Genomic DNA, 19,357 nt, shown 5'->3' on the forward strand with positions numbered 1-19,357 from the left:
GCAGGATGGTCTCGATCTCCTGACCTCGTGATCCGCCCGTCTCGGCCTCCCAAAGTGCTGGGATTACAGGCTTGAGCCACCGCGCCCGGCCTTAAAAAATCTTTATATATTTTGATGTGTATTGTTAACTAAAAAATAAAAAGGCAGCTTTGCCTTAGTCAAAATAAATGAATCTAAAAAAATTGTTGCAAGGTCTGAGTCATTTGTTTTATTTTTAAAGTTACAGCTTAGAAATGACCTTAGCTTTTCAAAGTGAAAGAAATTTTTGTCAAGTATATGACATACGCAGGGTTCCATTAATTCCATAAACTCCATTCAGAAAGCAATATATTTGATAGTTAATTATTCCAAATGGTGCCTGTGATCAAAGGGGATACTCGTTTGTAATGAAGGAAATGTGTGTAATGGTTATCCTGAAGAATATTTGCTCAAATGTGAGGATGGAAGTAATTGATGAAGTGAAAAATCATATATATCTTCTTCAGGCTTAGAAGGAGCAGCTTATGAAAAACTGAGAAATCTTTATGAGTATTTGAGAAACTAAGCCAAAAGAGCTAAGTTTGGGGATAAGATGTCAAATCTGATAATTTGAGATAAGGTATTATATAGGTCAATAGAAATACAGATTTTATGTATTATAATCCCTTTGGGCCTTTGCATGTACATATTGGGAAGAAATAGATATTTTTCTACTGTCCTTCTCACTGCCTTATTTTTTGAAATTTGAAATCTAATATTTGCTTCTAGTATAGATTTTTTCCTAATTGAGTTGCAGGGGATTTTATATCCAATGAGAATTTTTCAGTTGTTACTTGAAAAATCTAGTGCGATGTAGTAAGTATTTTTTGAAAACATGTCCGCTGACTCTTTTAGTGCTTTTACATCTCCCATTAACCACTTACAAAGCAAGATGTTGTCACAAGCACACTTGTCTAAACATACTATGCGCTATTTTTGTTCTCTAGCGCTTGCCCTATATTGGTAGAGGCTATTGTGAGAGACGGTCTTCCTGTGGAGGTCTGGACAGGAAGCTGGCCACAAATACCCTCTGCTCTGGGGTCTCCAATATCTCTTTAGTCGCCTGTTACTCCCCAGGTGGCTCTCCTCCAGCCCTGCACCATAAGGGAGGAGGAAGAGAGCACACCCTCCAGAGATGTATCTGAATTCTGATCTTGTCCTTCAGATCCCCTGTGAGTTCTCCCTTGGCCTAGGAAGGGCTTTTGTGTCTTCCCTATGTCTGACACTCTGTCCTTTTCTCATATGCTGCATCCTTCATAGCCACTGCTTATAGTAGCACCCTGTTCTCAGTTTTATGTAGTTAAGGGAATGTTTTGTGACTACATTAAGTTTTTTTTCCTGTAAGCACCCAGCTTTTGCAATTGAACCACATAACTTTCAAGACTATTGTCTCACTGTAGATATTAACAGAAATCTAATTTTACACTCAGTGCTGGAGAATGACCTCTTATTCTAAGGTTTATCTTTTCTCCCCAGAGGAAATAAATGCCATTGATCCTGAAATGGCAAGGCTATGGGACAAATTTCAGAAAAGAAAAATATTAATCTCCAGTTATCATCTCCAATTATTATCTGGCTCCACTTTCTCTGCAGGGTAGAATGAATCTTAGTCATTCTGCTTTTAATTCCATTTAGTTCTTTTGTCATCGCATTTGCAGTTTCTACTGATGGGCTAGATAGGCTTTGAATGGCCAGGATGGCATAAGCACAAGAATGAGTATCCAGAGTCCTCATTTTCATTTGCCAGACCCTTAGCCTCTTATGGGTTAGTTTTCTTATTGGAAAATGAGATTTTTTTTTTTTTTTTAATTAGATGATATTCCACGGTCCATTTTAGTTGGGCAAAAAAGGATTTGAATCTTTCAGAAATTCAAGAAATTATATGAAATACAGATTTGATGTTTCCAACATGAAGTAAAATAGTCTTAAGAATATGAATATGATTTATTAAAACATTTTAGAGATTAGAAATTTTGACATGAGCCAGAGAGTCCCAATTAATAGGTGTTCCTGGATGTCAGAGGTGTTCTGTTTAGTATTGTGTTTCTGTTCTACGTTGGCTTTTTGGTGTATGTCTTTTGAACAATAACTTTTACTGTCTGACATTTTCAGGAGGCATTTAAAGTTAAAGATAGTTTTTAATTAGTTAGGTTGGGGAGTTTACAGTGAGGTATATTTCAATTCTTGTAAAGATTCTTCACTAAGATGTTAATTCTTCTCTCTGCCCAAGTGTCAGGTGGCCAAACATAATTGTGAAGTAATTAAATTTAAAGTGAGATTTCTAATACAATTTAAGCCACTGCATTCCCATTAATGAAAGGTTACCTTGCTCCCCATTTCACAATACACCTCTGTTAAGTACGTTCTTAATAGCAGATATGGTTGTTACGCTGAAAGTAAGATTGTTTAGGGGGGTGGGGGCAGGCTCGAAAATATTGGGAGATTTTGATTTTATAAGTAGCCTAACTTCAAATATGGACATTGGCAAGGGGATGAAAGTGTTGCTTATTTTATATTCTTTGGAGTTTTTGTTGGGGCTTGGAGGATTATAAACCATCCAGGGATTTCTGAGTCCTGACTTAGCTTAGCTCTCCATTTTTCCTGTGGGATTCCTTGGTGAGATACACACACACACACACACACACACACACACACACACACACACACACATCTCATTCTCTCTGTACATACATCTACATATGTATTGTTTAACTAGAAAATAAAAAGTGGACTTTGCTTTAGTCAATGTAAGTCATTATGTATATACAGGGATCCACAACAAACCTAGATAAAGAGCCATTTCATTGTTAACTTGACTTTTGTCTGAATATTCCAGATACATCTTGCTGGTCTCTGGTCCTGGGTAAATGTTTTGAGGCTTTGAAGCATAAGGATGGCTTGGGTTTTCTTTCCAAAATCTAATTCTATACATTATCCATGTGCCACCTGTCTTTATGCGACAAAGAACAAGAAGCTGAAGAGAGTCAGTTTCTGTGTAGGAAAAGATGAAGATCTTCCTTTCATGTAAAAGTCTACCCTGGCTTTATCATTATCACTATGCACCTTTAATGACAGAGTAATTGTTATGGGCTACTACAAGCTTAGAAATCTGAGAGCTGGGTATTCAAGGAAATAGGAATGTGATTAGGTTCTTGAAACATGGAATTGCCCAAGAATGAAATTCTTTTTACAATTTGGAGAGGAAATCTGGGTGAAAGGTAGAAGAGGAATCATTATTTTGTAGCAGCATTATCTATACCATCATGTAAATAGTCAAACCAATGTATAAGTTTGAGGTATGCAGTGAATAAGGACCACCTTTGCCTTTGAACAGCTCTTGAGAAAGAACGTATACATTTTAAATGATCCCAGTTTGGTCTGATTAATTTTACAGCCACTTAGAGTTTGTTCTTCATTTGACAAAGCAAAATATTGACTACATCATTCCTACATAAATTTTCAAATCAAGAGGTTAAATTACAATGAGTGATTTGAAATCAAGCCTCATAAATAATTTTTTTCTATTTTTAAATGTTGTGGTTAAGTATACATAACAAAATATTACCGTTTTAACCATGTTTAAGTTTACAGTTCTGTGGCATTAGCAACAATAATGTTGTGCATCCATCAGCACCATCTGTCTTTAGAACTTCTCATCTTCCCCAGCTGGTACTCTGTACCCATTAAACACTAACTCCCCATTCTCTACTCTCTCATAGGAAGATTATTTTTTAAAATATCATTTTCTAATCACAATATAAAATGAATCCTGCTAGTCTTCCTTTAACCTCACCTCCTTATACTACTAGGGAAGTGTATATGAAACATTTGGGTTGCAGTTCGATGGTACAGTGGAAAAGAGGTCTGTATGTGAGCTGAACATTTTATTAATTTTTTTTTTTGTTGTTGTTATTCAAAACAAGATCTGCCACTGTTGCCCAGGCTGGAATGCAGTGGCATGATCTTAGCTCACTGCAGCCTCAAACTCCTGGTTGCAAGTGATCCTCCCACTTCATCCTCCTGAGTAGCTAGTACTACAGGTGCATACCACTATGCCCAGCTAATTTTTATGTTTTTTGTAGAGATGAGTACTCATTTTGTTGCCCAGGCTGGTCTTGAAATCCTGGCCTCAAATAGTAATCCAGCCTTGGCCTCCTAAAGTGCTGGGATTACAGGTTTGTGCCACTGTAAGCCGGGTGTTATAAGTAGCTATATAGGATGTACACAACACAAGCTCCAGCCAGAAGGTAAGATAACATAGAACTACAAATTTTAACAGCCCAGATTAACAAAAATTCCAAATTCAGGAGATTGTGGGGACAGAAACTAGCACAGAATAGATGATTCTAGAACACAGATTGGGCAAATAATGGAACTCCAATTAGCTAGACTAATTGGAGACCAGAATAATCTGGAATGCTAACTGGAGCATTATTCTTAGAGCACAGAGGAATAATGATTCAGTAACTGAGAAACTGGGCAAGTGACTTGAATTCCCAACTGAGCTATCAAAAACAAGAACATAAAAGCAGAGAGAGGATAATTACATATCAGAAAGTCTAGATAATAAAAGTTGAGTTCAGTTGAACAAATACTTAGGTATTGTCTCTACCTTGTCCTCCTTTTTTCTACCCTGGCACACTCACACCCCATGCCCCACAGAATAAAGCATTTTCTTTCTTTCTTTTTTTGCTTCCCCTCCCATCCCCCACCTTTCCTCTCTCCCAATACAAGATCACAAAATTTGTATTGGGATTGGGCAGGCTGTCATCAAATATAGAAGTAAGTTTATTGTAAAATTCTACTACTTAAGCTTGACCATTTTGCTATCGTTGTAATTCTTTTTCAGTATTTTGGAATAATGGTCTTTTTTGTGTCAGATCACTTCTCTTCTATCAAGTTTTGGATAATCACTGTGGCTGGTTTTTTTTTATTTTTTATTTTTTTATTTTTTTCAGATGGAGTCTTGCTGTGTTTCCCAGGCTGGAGTGCAATGGCACGATCTCAGCTCACTGCAAGCTCCATCTCCCGGGTTCACACCGTTCTCCTGCCTCACCCTCCCGAGTAGCTGGGAGTACAGGCACCCGTCACCACGCCCGGCTAATTGTTTTTGTATTTTTAGTAGAGATGGAGTTTCACCGTGTTAGCCAGGGTGGTCTCGATCTCCTGACCTTGGGATCTGCCTGCCACGGCCTCCCAAAGTGCTGGCATTACAGGCGTGAGCCACCACGCCTGGCCACTCTGGCTGTTTTGATGATTGTGTTCTATTTTCCCCAGGAATACACCAGGATGGTCTGCCCATGATTTAATATGGCATTCCTTTTTATCTGTTGGTTAATATAATGTATTGTTACTTTTTCTATTCTCAAGTTGCTTAGCATTGTTTGTACAAATACTAGTAAGTTGGTTTATCAACTCTTTCCATTCAACACCATGCTAGAAATCCTGAATTACCTGTGTTATCATTTGGATTTAATTCTTCTAAATTAGGAATGTACACTGAGTTCTCATTCTTGACTGTTCTCCTCTCTTGTACTTTCTCTTGTATATGCCTTTGGATGTCATACATTAACTTTCAGAGTTGGCTTTGTAATTTATTTTAGCAGAGATATATTTCTACCTTCTGCTACCATCAGAGAACATGAGAGAATGTTATACATAAAAATAGTGGAAAAATATTATTATTATTATTATTTTATTTTTTGAGACGAAGTCTCTCTCTGTTGCCCAGGCTGGAGTGCATTGGCGTGATCTTGGCTCACTGCAAGCTCCACCTTCTGGGCTCACGCCATTCTCCTGCCTCAGCCTCCGAAGTAGCTGAGACTACAGGCGCCCGCCACCATGCCCGGCTAATTTTTTGTATTTTTAGTAGAGATGGGATTTCACCATGTTAGCCAGGATGGTCTTGATCTCCTCACCCCCTGATCTGCCCACCTTGGCCTCCCAAAGTGCTGGGATGACAGGCATGAACCGTTGCACCTGGCTGGAAAAATTATATTTTATGAATGTACATGTGTTGTTTCATGATTAGGAAACACCAGCATTCAAGAAGAATTCACAGGGGCCAGATACTAGAAGTATTTCTTATGGTGGGGAGATTTTGAGGACACATGAAAATTTAGGGATGTTTTCTTAAGAAGTTGTGATGAGCCAAGAGAGATCATGTTAGAACAGGATTCAGTTTTCTTTCAGTCGGGTTTTTAACTCTCTTTCCTGATATCTTTTACTTCTGTTAGCCCTTAAATCCATTCAGTCAGAGCTCATCTCAAATTGCAATGAACCCAATTAACGCTAAGATATATGTGATTAATAGGCTTAACTTTTCAGGATTATTTTCCTCCCTAATCTACAGCTTGTGAATTTAAAAAGTTGTTTCATCTGCAAATTTGAATGGTGTTAATATTTTATTTGATTTGAACTCTTGTTTTTCTGCTAGTTAAATCTTTCGTTATGAGAGGACGATTATACCCAAGGAAACCTCAATAAAGTGGTTCTTTTTGTAGGGGTCATACTTTTGAGATGTGCAAAGTTGCTAATTATTATAATTTAGAAGATCCTTGGATATTAAGCAGTTTTTATGAAATATTTTGATTTTTAATTTCTTATAGGAATAAAGAGGTCGGCAAAGCATTCTTTAGGTCATCTTTGTAAAAATCGTTATTGTTTTGAGGTATATACTTTAAGTTTTTTTAACAGAATATTTCCCAATGCTTTAACAGTTCTTTTGTACATATAACTGTGGTTAAAAAAACTAGATATACCCGTAATGAAGGGTTTATTAAGTAGTGAGGTTTTTATTCCTGTGCATATAGGACTTGAGTTGCAGAGAAAAGACTATTTGTTTTGTGACATTGTCTGCTAAAACAGAATGTCACAGAAAGAGAAATATGCATTTATCTGCTACATTTTTGATGATTGCTACAGTTGAAATAATCTGTTTCACAAAATTTTGTTTAGGGCTTCAGCTACTCTTTCTATATATTATATAATTATTAGCCTTGAATTGTCAAACAGATTTCTTTTTGCTAGTAAAATACACTGATTAGTTATGGCAGTCATATATTAGTATTTGAATAGAAAAATAGCCTATTTCTCCACTGATTATTTTATATGTTTTTAGGTACATACCCATTTATTTATGTGCCTAGAAATATTAAAACTTGGTTTGAGAGGCCAGATATGACTAAAGTGATTTATACAATGTGGTTTTCAGTACCAAAGCATTTACTTCGATGTTTTCCCAAGGATCTATTCCCAACTCACAAAAACATTCCAAATTTTTTCACTTTTTCCCCTATGTATTCTGAATCATTTGCTTTTGAGCTACCTAAACCTTCTTTGAAACTATATTGTCCTATCAACCACTAATGTTGTTAACTCTCAGAAATTTAGTTTTTTTTCTCAGTCATTTGCCTATTCTCCATTTCTGACCTTTAAGTTTCGGATTATCAGGTGTATTCCATTTACTATATGGCTGAATAACTGAACCCTATCCAAAGTTACCTACTACTTGAGAGGTAGTGATAGGCAAATTCTTGACTTTTCCTTTGGAACTAGAATCTTCCTTCTGTATTTGCAGGGGATTATTTCCAGGAACCCAACAAATACTAAAATCCACACATTCTCAAGTCCTAAAGTTGATTCTGCCCAGCCTGCAGTTGACCTTCCATATCCATGGGCTTTGCTTCTTAAGAATACTGAAGTTTCAGTCTGTGCTTGATTGCAAATGGGAATCTGCCAGTATGGAAAGCTGACTACATTTATTGAAAAATATCTGCTTATAAGTGTACTTGTGCAGTGCAAGCATGTGTTGTTCAAGAGTCAGCTATATAGTTATTTCCCAAAGCTTTAAATCCTGTTCATTGTGTTCTGGAGACTAAACATTTCTCTTCCCTCCCTCAGGCCTATTCAGTTTCCCACTGAGTGTCCTGGTGAGCATGTACAGGAAGGGAAAATTTGGATTAAGTGTAAATGCAAAGTGTGGGGAGTTATCCTTACTAATGTGTTTGGTTGCAGACTGCTTTCCTCATGCAAATTCCCTGTCCCGGAGGATGATCTAGGCTTGCTGTGTGGCGGTCAGTTCCTGGTCTCAAGACTGCTCATAGCCAAGCCTTGTGCCACTTTCAGCAAGTAACTTATATTCTCTGTGCTTAGGTTTCCTGATTTATAGAATGAAGTGGTTAAAGTCCGTACTGAAGGGCTGTTCTGGTTCAAAAATTTGTATCTTTTAAATTTTGATACTCTTTATCAGCCTCTTAGAATCTTATGAGTTAGAAAGCAAAGAAAAATAACAGCAATTATGCAAATATTTCATAGATGTCTCCCCATTTGAAGACTGTTAGGGACTGGTGTTTTTCATTTTCTAGACAAATTATTTTGCTTACTTTATTTTTTTAGTTGAGTTGAATTTATTGACTTCTCTCTATGTCATAGAGAAGAATGCTTGCTTATTTAATCAGATATACTTATTTTGATCCTCTTAAGGCTAGTGTAATTACAGTCTATTTAAAAAGGAAATTTATTATAAACGTTAACATGTAAAATTTAATAATATCTATGCTAAAGACATACCAGAAAAAAAGCTTAAAATGCTTAATATTTTAAATGCATATTGTCATAAGATACATTTAACCAGGGAGCACCAAGAAAGGCAGAATAAACACTTATTAGTAACGTTTGCTGATTTAAAATACTCAGTTATAGAAAGAGAAAGGTGTTTTTTATTACCTTTTATGCCTATACTGACTACTAAAACATTTAAAACTGCATATTCTGAGGTGTTTTTTCTTTTGCAATGGTGAAATAATGTATGATAACATTTATATGGAGTCTTACTCCTAGAAAGCTGTATTTTTAATCAATCTGATTAGTAGATTAATCAATGTGATTATGTACTAATATGTATAACCATGTGACATGGAATTCTAATTTTTTAAATGGAAAGTTTAGTATGAAAGAAAACATTTTGAAAGGATATTCTTTATATAATTTTGCTACTATTTTTGAAACTTTGAAAATAGAAAAAGAATGAAGTGAAAATGTAATTAAAAGAGACTTTTTCAGTTCATGGCTCTTGGCAACATAGAAACTTTTGTCATCTTTGACTTCATTCTGACATAAAACCCTTATAAAATGCGGCATATGCTGTGTTAGTGATCAGAACAGTTTTTGAACAGTATTAATCTTCTCTTGGAAAAATGGAGCCTTACACAGCATCTCTAGGAAGTAAGATTAAACACAGAACTCTAATGGCAACAAAGCTAGATCACAAGTATAGATGGCACTAATTATCTGACTTTATGATTCAGAGTTTCATGTTATATTTGAGAAAATCTAGTATTTCAGAGTAAATGTATTTTGAACTGGTTTTAGAAGAATAGCTCCACCGATTCATGGGTTTGAGCCTAAAGTGTGCTTTACTCTTGAATGCTAAATTGTGTTTATGGACTCTGATTGTATTCTTCTTTGTCACCACAGAGGGAGGGTTACATGAAGGTGTTTATCATCTCATTTCATTTTCATAACTACTCATAGAGGGACAGTGTCCCTATATCATAGATGAGCAATCACAGCCATAATGAGGTTTAGTGACTAGTATGTGGCGGACTGGGATGTAGAACCTGCTGCAGGATACCAGGCCTGAGTTCTCTGAAGGAAGGCCTTGCCCTTCCTCCAGGCATGCTAGTATTTTACCAGAGGTTTTGCCAGCATGACTAATGGAAATAGTATTCTGTATAAAAACTTTATTCTCACGAAATGTCCTCCTTTATTCTTATTCGTTGTTAATTCATCCTTATTGTTGCCAACATTAGGTTATCAGTGATCTTTGCATAAAACATTTTTGCTGGTTTTCCACTGATGCAGCCCGATTACATTAAAAAATAAAAAACAAACAAAACAAAACCCTTTTGTTATCTCTCAATATGAAAGATTTTCCCAAATCAATCTTTTTGGATAATAGACTCATTATCTGGCTTCATATCTACAAAAAAGTATTTCTCTTTTGGTTTTAAAATTTCTATTGTCTTCTCTCTTAGGCAATTCTGCTTCTTTGTATCCCTTTGTCCATATTCTCACTCTCTAAGTGCCATTGATCCTTTGTTCCAACAATCCTATGACTATATGATAGCAGCAAAGATGGGAGAAGAGCATTATCTTACTGGGTATATACTCACCATCCTGAGTATCCTGAAACATTAAATTCAGTAAGAGTCTAATTTGTCATTTTTATTTTCAAAAGGTAGAATTGGTTAAATTATATCAGTGTCTTATTTGGAGGTTGAAGTGGTGAAGGTTGCTTGTATTTGTTTTTTTTAAACTGTGACACTTAACGTACTTCATAGGTAGTGAAAATAATATTGGAGTCCAAGTCAGGTGGTCGTCATTCTTTTATCAGATTTGTTGCTTAAAATTAACCTAAGCATTATTTTTTCTTATTGTGATGATGATGATGACAATGATAGTAGTAGTAGTAGTATTAGGACGACTATAATGAGGATTATATAAGAAACAGAAACAGAAAGCATTCAGTGCAGTCTTAATAGGTGTTCAGAAAATGTGATTTAAAATTTACAGTTACTTGTGTCTTTGACATTTTTCTTTAGGTAGACTACGAAATGTTTCAGAATGTAAAAGGATACTGATAATGATGAGAAAAATAAACATTTTAAAAAGTTACAGTCTGCTCTTAAGAATAAAGACAAGAAAATAAAACATATATATTTTCTGAGAAGTTGATGATTGCTATTTGGTCAGGTTAAGGAAGGGAATCCTACTAACTTTTTTATTAGTCTTCATCTGAAAATTTTAACTAATACAACAAGACCAGAAACAAAGTTTAAATTCTGGGAATAAGGAGATGAAAGTGTCATTATATGGTACTGGAAAACTTGTGACAGTCAATGAAGTAGTTACTAGGACTGATACCTGTATCATCGTTCCCATTTTCTCTTCTCCACATCTATATGTCCAGCTGCCTCTTGTACATGACTATGTGGATATAGAAGCGCTTCTGTAACTGAACATGTTTTAAACTGGCCTAGTGTCCAAACCTGTTCCTCATTTGTTGCTGAATTAAATAAACATCACCATCATTTATCTAAATAAACACCATCATTATCATCTATCTGATAGCTTAAGCCTGAGTATCCTCTTTATTCTCGTTTACTCTGCCGATTCATACATGCATACACACAAGTGACCATATGTATATCCATCCAAAAGATATTTGTTGAGTACCTGATGTGTTCCAGGCTTTAATCTTGGTGCTAAGAATATAGTGGCAATCAAAGTTTCTGCCTCTAAGGGTCTTATTTTCTAATGGAGGAAGTGGGACAATATCAAATTTACCATATGTAAGGAGTAAGTGCTTTGAAGGAGAAAAAAGGCAGAGCAATGTTGATACGGAACACCAGGTAAAGAGTTTGCTTTCTATCTAAGGCAGTAAGGGAAGGCTTTACCAATAAGTTTTAGCAGGATTCATTTGCTGCACTGTAGTGGAGAGACTACAGCTGGTTAAGCCTGAAAGCAAGGTGACTAGTTAGAAACAAGTTGTGGTCCAGATGAAAAAAGATGTTAACCACGAAAAGAAATTGTACCAAGGTGATGGTGAGGAGTGATTACTTTAGTGAATATTTTGGAGTTAGAATCGACTAGATTCACTGATGGATTGGATATTATTGTGAGGGGAATAGTAGCAAAAATTCAAGTGTTTGACTTGAAAATAACAAAAAGAACATTCCCATTTCTTTAAGCTGAAGAAAATAGTTAGGAGAGCAAATATGGAGGTAGGCACGTATATGTCAGGAGTTTGCTTTTGGGCATGTTAAGTACAGTTGCTCATTAGACATCCAAATAAAGATATTGAAAGAGAGTAGTTGGTTGTTCAAGTCTGGAGTTCAAGAGACAAATTTGGGCTAGATCAATAATTAGTCTATTTCCCACTATAGGATCTACTTTTGGAACTCATCCACACTCCCCCTGTTGTTACTACCCTTGGTGAAGGTACCCTTTACTTTCTTTTGGATTACTGTCAACTTTCTTCAGTCTTGCCCTTCTATTGTTATTTTTGCTGTTCTTCTAAACCACCTTCTTTAGCCTGAGTTTTTCCTAAAATGTAGTTCTCCTGATGTCTCATGTGCTTAAATCTTCAGTGGCTCCTCATTACTGTGAGAATAAAATCCAAATGTCTTATTCTGGCTTAAAATATCTTGTGTGATCTGGTACCTGACTCATTTCTGGTGTCATTTATTTCTGTTTATATTTTCTATTCTTATTATCCTCACATCTTTCAGTGCCTTTAGAGTTTTTGCACCTTTATACCTTCAAATATTATCCTTCTATTATTGTGTCTTTGCCACATATCCCCACCTTCTTACCTGGCTGACTCCTTTTTCCTTTCAAACTTTGCTTAGGTATTTAACCCAAAAGGACTATTTTTGACAAGTATGTTTAGGGTGCTCTTCTTTATTCTTGTGTAGTTCTCACTATAACATCACTAATACATCTACGTATTATAATTGTCATTTATTTTATAGTCACTTCAATTAGACCTTAAATTCTTTGAGGCAAGGAATTTCTCTATCTTATCTAGCATTGTATCTTTGTTGCCTAACACAGTCTCTTTTAGTTGCTTAATACATTTTTTTTATCTGAATGAAAGACAAAATAAGTAAAATCCTGATTATAAAATGTGTATGCAAAATTAGGCAAAGTTTCTACATAATACCTAGGACTATAAATTAAATGTCCTTTGGATACCTAACACTTAACAAAAGATATATAGGTCGTGCATGAAGAACAGTGTGCTAAGTTGAATAATTATAAACACATGCCATGTTTATGATAAGGAAGTTCGGAAATTGTCAAGATATCAAATCTCTCAGAATCTATTTACAATTGCCTTGCAATTCAAATACAATTTAAATGGATTTTATTTTTAGATCTTTTGGGTTGCTCTAAAGTTCATGTGGAAAAATAAATGAGGGCCGGGCACGGTGGCTCACCCCTGTAATCCCAACACTTTTGGAGGCCGAGGCAGGTGTATCACTTGAGGCCAGTAGTTCGAGACTAACCTGGCCAACATGGTGAAACCCCATCTCTACTTAAAAACAAAAAATACAAAAATTAGCTGGGCATAGTGGCATGCACCTGTAGTCCCAGCTACTCAGGAGCCTGAGGCAGGAGAATTGCTTGAACCAGGGAGGCGGAGGTTGCAGTGAGCCGAGATCACACCATTGCACTCTGGCCTGGGAGACAGAGCAAGACTCCATCTCAAAAAAGCAAACAAAAAAATGAACAAAATTTAGATATGGAGAAAAATAATTTGAATAGCCAATGAATAAAATGTATCATAAATCTATATTACGTAAGACAAGGTGATAGCAGTGTTAACAGTACCACAGGGAATAATGGAGCAGAACTAGTAGCCCAGAAAAATAGAAATAACATATCTAGACATTAAGTATATGATCAAAGTGTAACTTAAAATCAGTTGAGAAAGATGGTTAGTTATATAAAATGACACAGAAATATCAAATGTTTTGGAAAATGGGAAATTTGATTCTTACCTCATGCTATGTAACAAAATATGTAATTGTAATATACAGGTTGAATATCCCCTATCTGAAATGCTTCAGACCAGAAGTGTTTTGTATTTTAGATTTTGGAATGTTTGTGTAATACTTACTGGTGGAGTACCTCTAATCCAAATCTCTCTAATCTGAAATGCTCCAATGAACATTTCCTTTGAACATAACCTTTGAGTGCCATCTTGATGCTCAAAGTTTCAGATTTTAGAGCATTTCAGATTTTGAACTTTACCTTTAGTGATTTACATATCTACCGAAACACATTGCTACACTCTTCTTTCTTACCACGTTCCCAATTTTATCCAATAGCGACCTTGCCACCTCCAGTGTGGGACTGCCATACAATCACATGTGCCACCTGACTGTTACTGCCAGTGCCCAAGTACAACCCCCAGGGGCCCAAGGACTGATCTTCCCAGAACCTATGTTTGCTGCCCAGGGGATTAAGGACTGATATGACTAGAGCCTGCTGGTATCCATATACATGCCACCTGGGCTCAAGGACAGACCCACTTTGGGTCTGGCTCTTCATCTTCATCACTAGGAAAGTAATACCAAAGCCTCCACAAACAACTGCAGCCTAAGCCACTGAGGAAATCTCAGACACTGCTGATGATTATAGCTGAATAAATTACACAGAGACTATGTGGCTGCTCCCACCCAAAACTCCAAACACTCTACTTAATTGATGCTGTAAATCTACTCTATAAAATTAGAAGTCATTATTACAGGAGGTGCACGGATATCACTATAGGGACACAAAAAAACATGAAAAAGAAAAGAAACATGATACTTCAAAGGAACATAGTAATTCTCCCACAGCACACCCCAAATAAAAAGAACTTTATAAAATACCTGAAAGGGAATTCAAAATAATGATCGTTACAAAACTCCATGAAACACAGAGAATACAAGTAGACAATATAAATAAATCAGGAAAACAATTCATTAGAATGAGAAATTCAACAAAGAGATAGATATAAAAAAAGAGCCAAATAGAAATTCTTGAATTGAAGAATTCAATAAAGGAAATAAAAAATACAACCAAGATCTTCATCAGTGGACTAGGCAACGAAAAGAAGTAACTTCTGAGTTTGAGAATAGGTCTTTTGAAATAACCCAGACAAGCCAAAAAAAAAAAAAGAAAAATAGAGAAGAAGATTTAAGAAAGTCTGTGTGACATGTGGGACACAGTTAAGCAAATATATATTTGTGTTTTGGGATTACTGGAAGGAGAAGAGATGGAAAAAGGCATTGACAACCTATTTAATGAAATAATAGCTGAAAACTTTCTAAGTCTTGGGAAAGAAATAGACATCCAGATACACAAAGCTCAAAGATTCCCAAATAGATTCATCTCAAAAAGTCTTCTGTGAGACATATTATATTCAGATTTTCAAAAGTCAACGGCAAAGAATGCATTATAAAAATAGCAAAAGAAAAGTGTCAAATCACATGTAAGGGAATCCCCATCAGACTAACATCAGTTGTTTTTAGCAGAAAACTTACAGGCTGGGAGAGAATTGGATGATACATACAAAATGCTTAAAGAAGAGAACTGTAAGATAAGAACACTTTACTCACTATAGCTATTCTTCAGAGATGAGGGAGAAATAGTCTTTCCCAGCCAAGCAAACACTGAGGGAATTCATCACCACTAGACTCCTTGCTTAAGAGAGTTATATATCTGGAAGCCAAGAAAGCTATACCTACCACTGTTAAAACACATAAAAGTGTAAAACTCCCTATAGAGCAGATACACAAATGAGAAAGGATGCAAATATTGTTATTACAGAAACCCACCAAACTGCAAAGATAAACAGAGAGGAAGAGAGGAACAAAGCAAGTACAAAACAATCAGAAAATCATCAACAAAATGACAGGAGTAAGTGCTCACCCATTAGTAATGACCTTGATTATAAGTAGTGTAAATTATCTAATTAAAAGTTATAGACTGGCTGAATGGATTAAAAAATATGCTGCCTACAATAACTCACTTCATCTGTAAAGATACACAGTGACTGAAAGCGAAGGGATTGAAAAAAATGTATATAAATGAAAAGCAAAAGTGTGCAGGAATAAGCTATACTTGTATCAGTCAAAATAGATTTTGTCAAAAAAGATAAAAAGAGACAAAATCATTATATAATGATAAAGGGACAAATTCAGCATGAGAATATAACAGTTTTAAATGTATGCATGCCCAATGCCAGAACACCCAGATGTTTAAAGCAGATATCTACAAGGAGAGAGACACTCCAATATAGTTGTAGTTGGAGAATTTAACTTTCAGCATTTGTCAGACCATCTAGCTAGAAAATTGTCAAATAAATATCAATCTGAAACTGCATTGTAGACCAAATGGATCTAACAGACATTTATAGAACATAGCATCCAGTAGGTGCACAACACACATCTTCTCTTCAGCGCATGGAACCACTCTCCAGAATAGACCATTTGTTAGGCCAGAAAACAAGTTTCAACAAATTTTCAAAAATCAAAATTATATTAAGTACCTTTGTAGCTCACAATGGAGAAACACTAGAAATCAACAACAGGAACTTTGGGAACTTTTCAAATAATATGGAAATTAAACAGCTTGCTTCTGTAATGTACGATAAGTCATGAAGAAATTAAGAAAATAAAAAATATTTCCGAAATGAGTTAAAGTAGAAACAAAATATACCAAAACCTTTGGAATATAGCACAAACAGTACTAGGAGGGAAGTTTGTAGCAAAAAATGCCTACATAAAAAAATAGATTGCAAGTCAAGAACTTAGTGATGTATTTTAAGGAATTAGGAGAAGAACAAACCAAACCCAAAGTTAGTAGAAGGAAACAAATAATAAATAAACAAATAATTTAGAGCAGAACTAAATGAAATAGAGACAAAAAAAGAAGACACATTGCTGGGTGAGGTGGCTCACACTTGTAATCTCAGCACTTTGGGAGGCTGAGGTGAGAGGATCACTTGAGGGCAGGAGCACTTGAGGACAGGGGTTCATGACTGGCCTGGGCAACATAGTGGGACTCTGTCTCTATGAAAAATAAAAAGAAATTGGCTGAATGTGGTGGCACACATCTGTAGTCCCAGCTACATAGGAGGCTGAGGTGGGAGGATCAGTTGAGCCTGAGAAGTCAAGGTTACAGTGAACTCTGATCATGCTGCTGCACTCCAGCCTGGGTGACAGAGCGAGACCCTGTCTCAAAGCAAACAAACAAAAAACAAACAATATGAGATTAAAGAAATAAAAAGTTGTGTTTTTTTTTTTAAAGATTAAATTGATAAACCGTTAGAAGAAAAAAGAGAGAAAACCCAAACAAATAAAATTGGAATCACAAAAGGAGATATTACAACTGATACCACAGAAATAAAAAGGATTGTTAGAGGCTAATTATGAACAAATGTTTGCCAACACATTGGAAAACCTAGAAGAAGTGAAGAAATTTCTGGACATTTAGCTACCAAGATTGAATCAGAAAGAGTAGGAAACCTGAACAGACCAATAATGAGTAAGGAAATTGAATCAGTAGTAAACAGTCTTCCAACAAAGAAGGGCCCAAGACTGGCTGGCTTCACTGCTGAGTTCTACCAAGATTTTCAGGAAGAACTAACACCAATTTCTTTCAAACTATTCCAAAAATATGAAGAGGAGAGAATTCTTCCTAACTCATACTACAAGGCCACCTTGACACTGATACCAAGACAAGACTAGGACCCAACATAAAAAGAAAACTTAGACCAATATTCCTGATGAATTTATATGCAGAAATCCTCAACAAAATAGCAGCAAAACAAATCCAACAGTACATCAAGAAGATAATACACTATGATCAAATGGGATTTATTTCAAGGATGCATAGATGATTCAACATTCACAATCAATAAAATCTATTATTTTAATTTTCCATAAGCCATGTTTTTAAATAAGAATGATATTGTACGTTAGACATAAAGTGACTGTGTTTTAGTTAGCATTCTTAGAGCTAGCTTCATAATCCAATTTAAAAATATAATCCAATTAATATACTTGCAACTTGAGTGCAAGTATATTAATTTTTATAACTGTGTCCTGTATGCTATTCAAATGAACTAATTGTAGTTATTCTTAAACCCAGTGGTATTGGTTTCCATAATATACATGTTTTTTTGTTGCTTTTCCTGTTAGACCTTCAAATACTTACTTTCCATAGTTTCTCTGACATAAAAGCTCCCAGTTTCTATCTTCAACAGTTCAGGTCTTGGGATATCTATTGTTTTATTTGTTTTTATAACTTTTATTTAGAAGAGTTACATCCTTTTTAGCTTATTTAATGATAAAAGTTCACTTTTTACACTTCTGTATTTGAATGAATTACTGCCCCTAACGTGGACCTACTCTTGGTTTTACAGAGAGAAGAGAAGAGGAAGATACTGAAGAGAAGAAATCAATTAAGAAAAAAATTAAAGAACTTAAGTTTCTAGATTCTAAAATTGCCCAGAACCTTTGTAAGTATCATATTCCAATACCATTGAAAGACAGTGGAAATAATTCTTTAAATGATTTCATTTTCTTTAAGACCGATTATTCATTATTTGCTATTTTCATTTTGTTATTATATGCACGATAAATACACAGATAGCTCCTTTAGGTAAATTATGGGATTAAATGCTTCAAAAGATAAGTGCATATTAGAAAATACAAATAAGAAAAGGTTTTAAAATGAAATTCTACCTTTCATAACTGAAAAGAAACTACTCTTTAAAGTCTCTTTTTTAAAATATAAAAATAAAGACTTAAGGAATTTAGGTAATGACATCATATTTGAAAAAAAATCGGTAATGTATTGCTTCTTTTACAACTCTGAATTTCTAATATTTGTGATACTTGGCTATGCATAAAGGAGGTTAGAATATTAACGGAAATAAGGATAGTGGGTAAAGTGAATTCAGTTATCGCATCTGAGCAGTTGAAAGCCTTTTCTCAAAAGTTCTGAGTAGAAATATTTTAGATTTAATTACTGTTACAGGAGCTAAATACGAAGTATTGAATTATCTTCTTGACCAAATTACTGTGAAAGAAGAAGGCAAATAGTTTTGCTCTTAACTCATTTCTAACTACTCTAAATTCATCAAAGGTAGTTATGCTTAGAAATGATATACTACGGTCTGTAATATCACTTTCTGATGGTGCAAGAGGGATATAAATAATGTGGAAAATCTAGAGTGATGAAGAATTAACATGGTTTTTAGTCTGTCCCTCAATTATTGCATGCCTTAGCTGAGCTTTTAGCAAATATTGGAATAAAACAGTTCTTCAGTGAGAGGATAAAGATCTATGCTACTGATTAAAGAGGGAGTTGCGTTAGAGGCAATGTATCCAAATGGTAGAGTTGGCATTCCTTTTATGAAAATTTCAGAACCTCCTCTCCTTCATAATCACTTTGATCTAAACTCGTCCCTTTTCTACAATGCAGGCCTGCCAAGATCCCCATGGATAGTATGGTGGCATTGATGTATTGTTTAGTAGTCAGTTCTCTATTTCTGTGCACTGCTGATTGCACATCTCTGCCCCTGTCAAGTTACGAGTCACCAAGTGACATGCTTGGACCAGTGAAGATGGGAGTGGAGATAATGTCACTTTTTGGGTGGAAGCATTTCATTGGTGGTTGAAGAAGCTCCCCCTGGCACCCAGAATGGCATTCAGAGTGGTGTCCATCATCCTGATATAGAGATCATAATTAATAGAGCTCTGCATTTCTGGTTTGA

General features: G+C 35.4%; 1 protein-coding gene across 2 annotated transcripts in view; it reads left to right on the forward strand.

The window, feature by feature from the left end:
* The window catches only part of DIAPH3 (diaphanous related formin 3), a 522,768-nt gene that overhangs the window by 235,311 nt on the left and 268,100 nt on the right, over positions 1-19,357 (forward strand). For both annotated transcript variants that reach the window (XM_023196219.3, XM_023196220.3), the window contains one exon: positions 18,002-18,097. In XM_023196219.3, coding sequence (XP_023051987.2) covers positions 18,002-18,097 — 96 coding nt within the window. The remainder of the gene's footprint in view (positions 1-18,001; positions 18,098-19,357) is intronic.

Source organism: Piliocolobus tephrosceles, chromosome X (assembly GCF_002776525.5).
Source record: "Piliocolobus tephrosceles isolate RC106 chromosome X, ASM277652v3, whole genome shotgun sequence".
Lineage (NCBI taxonomy): Eukaryota > Metazoa > Chordata > Mammalia > Primates > Cercopithecidae > Piliocolobus > Piliocolobus tephrosceles.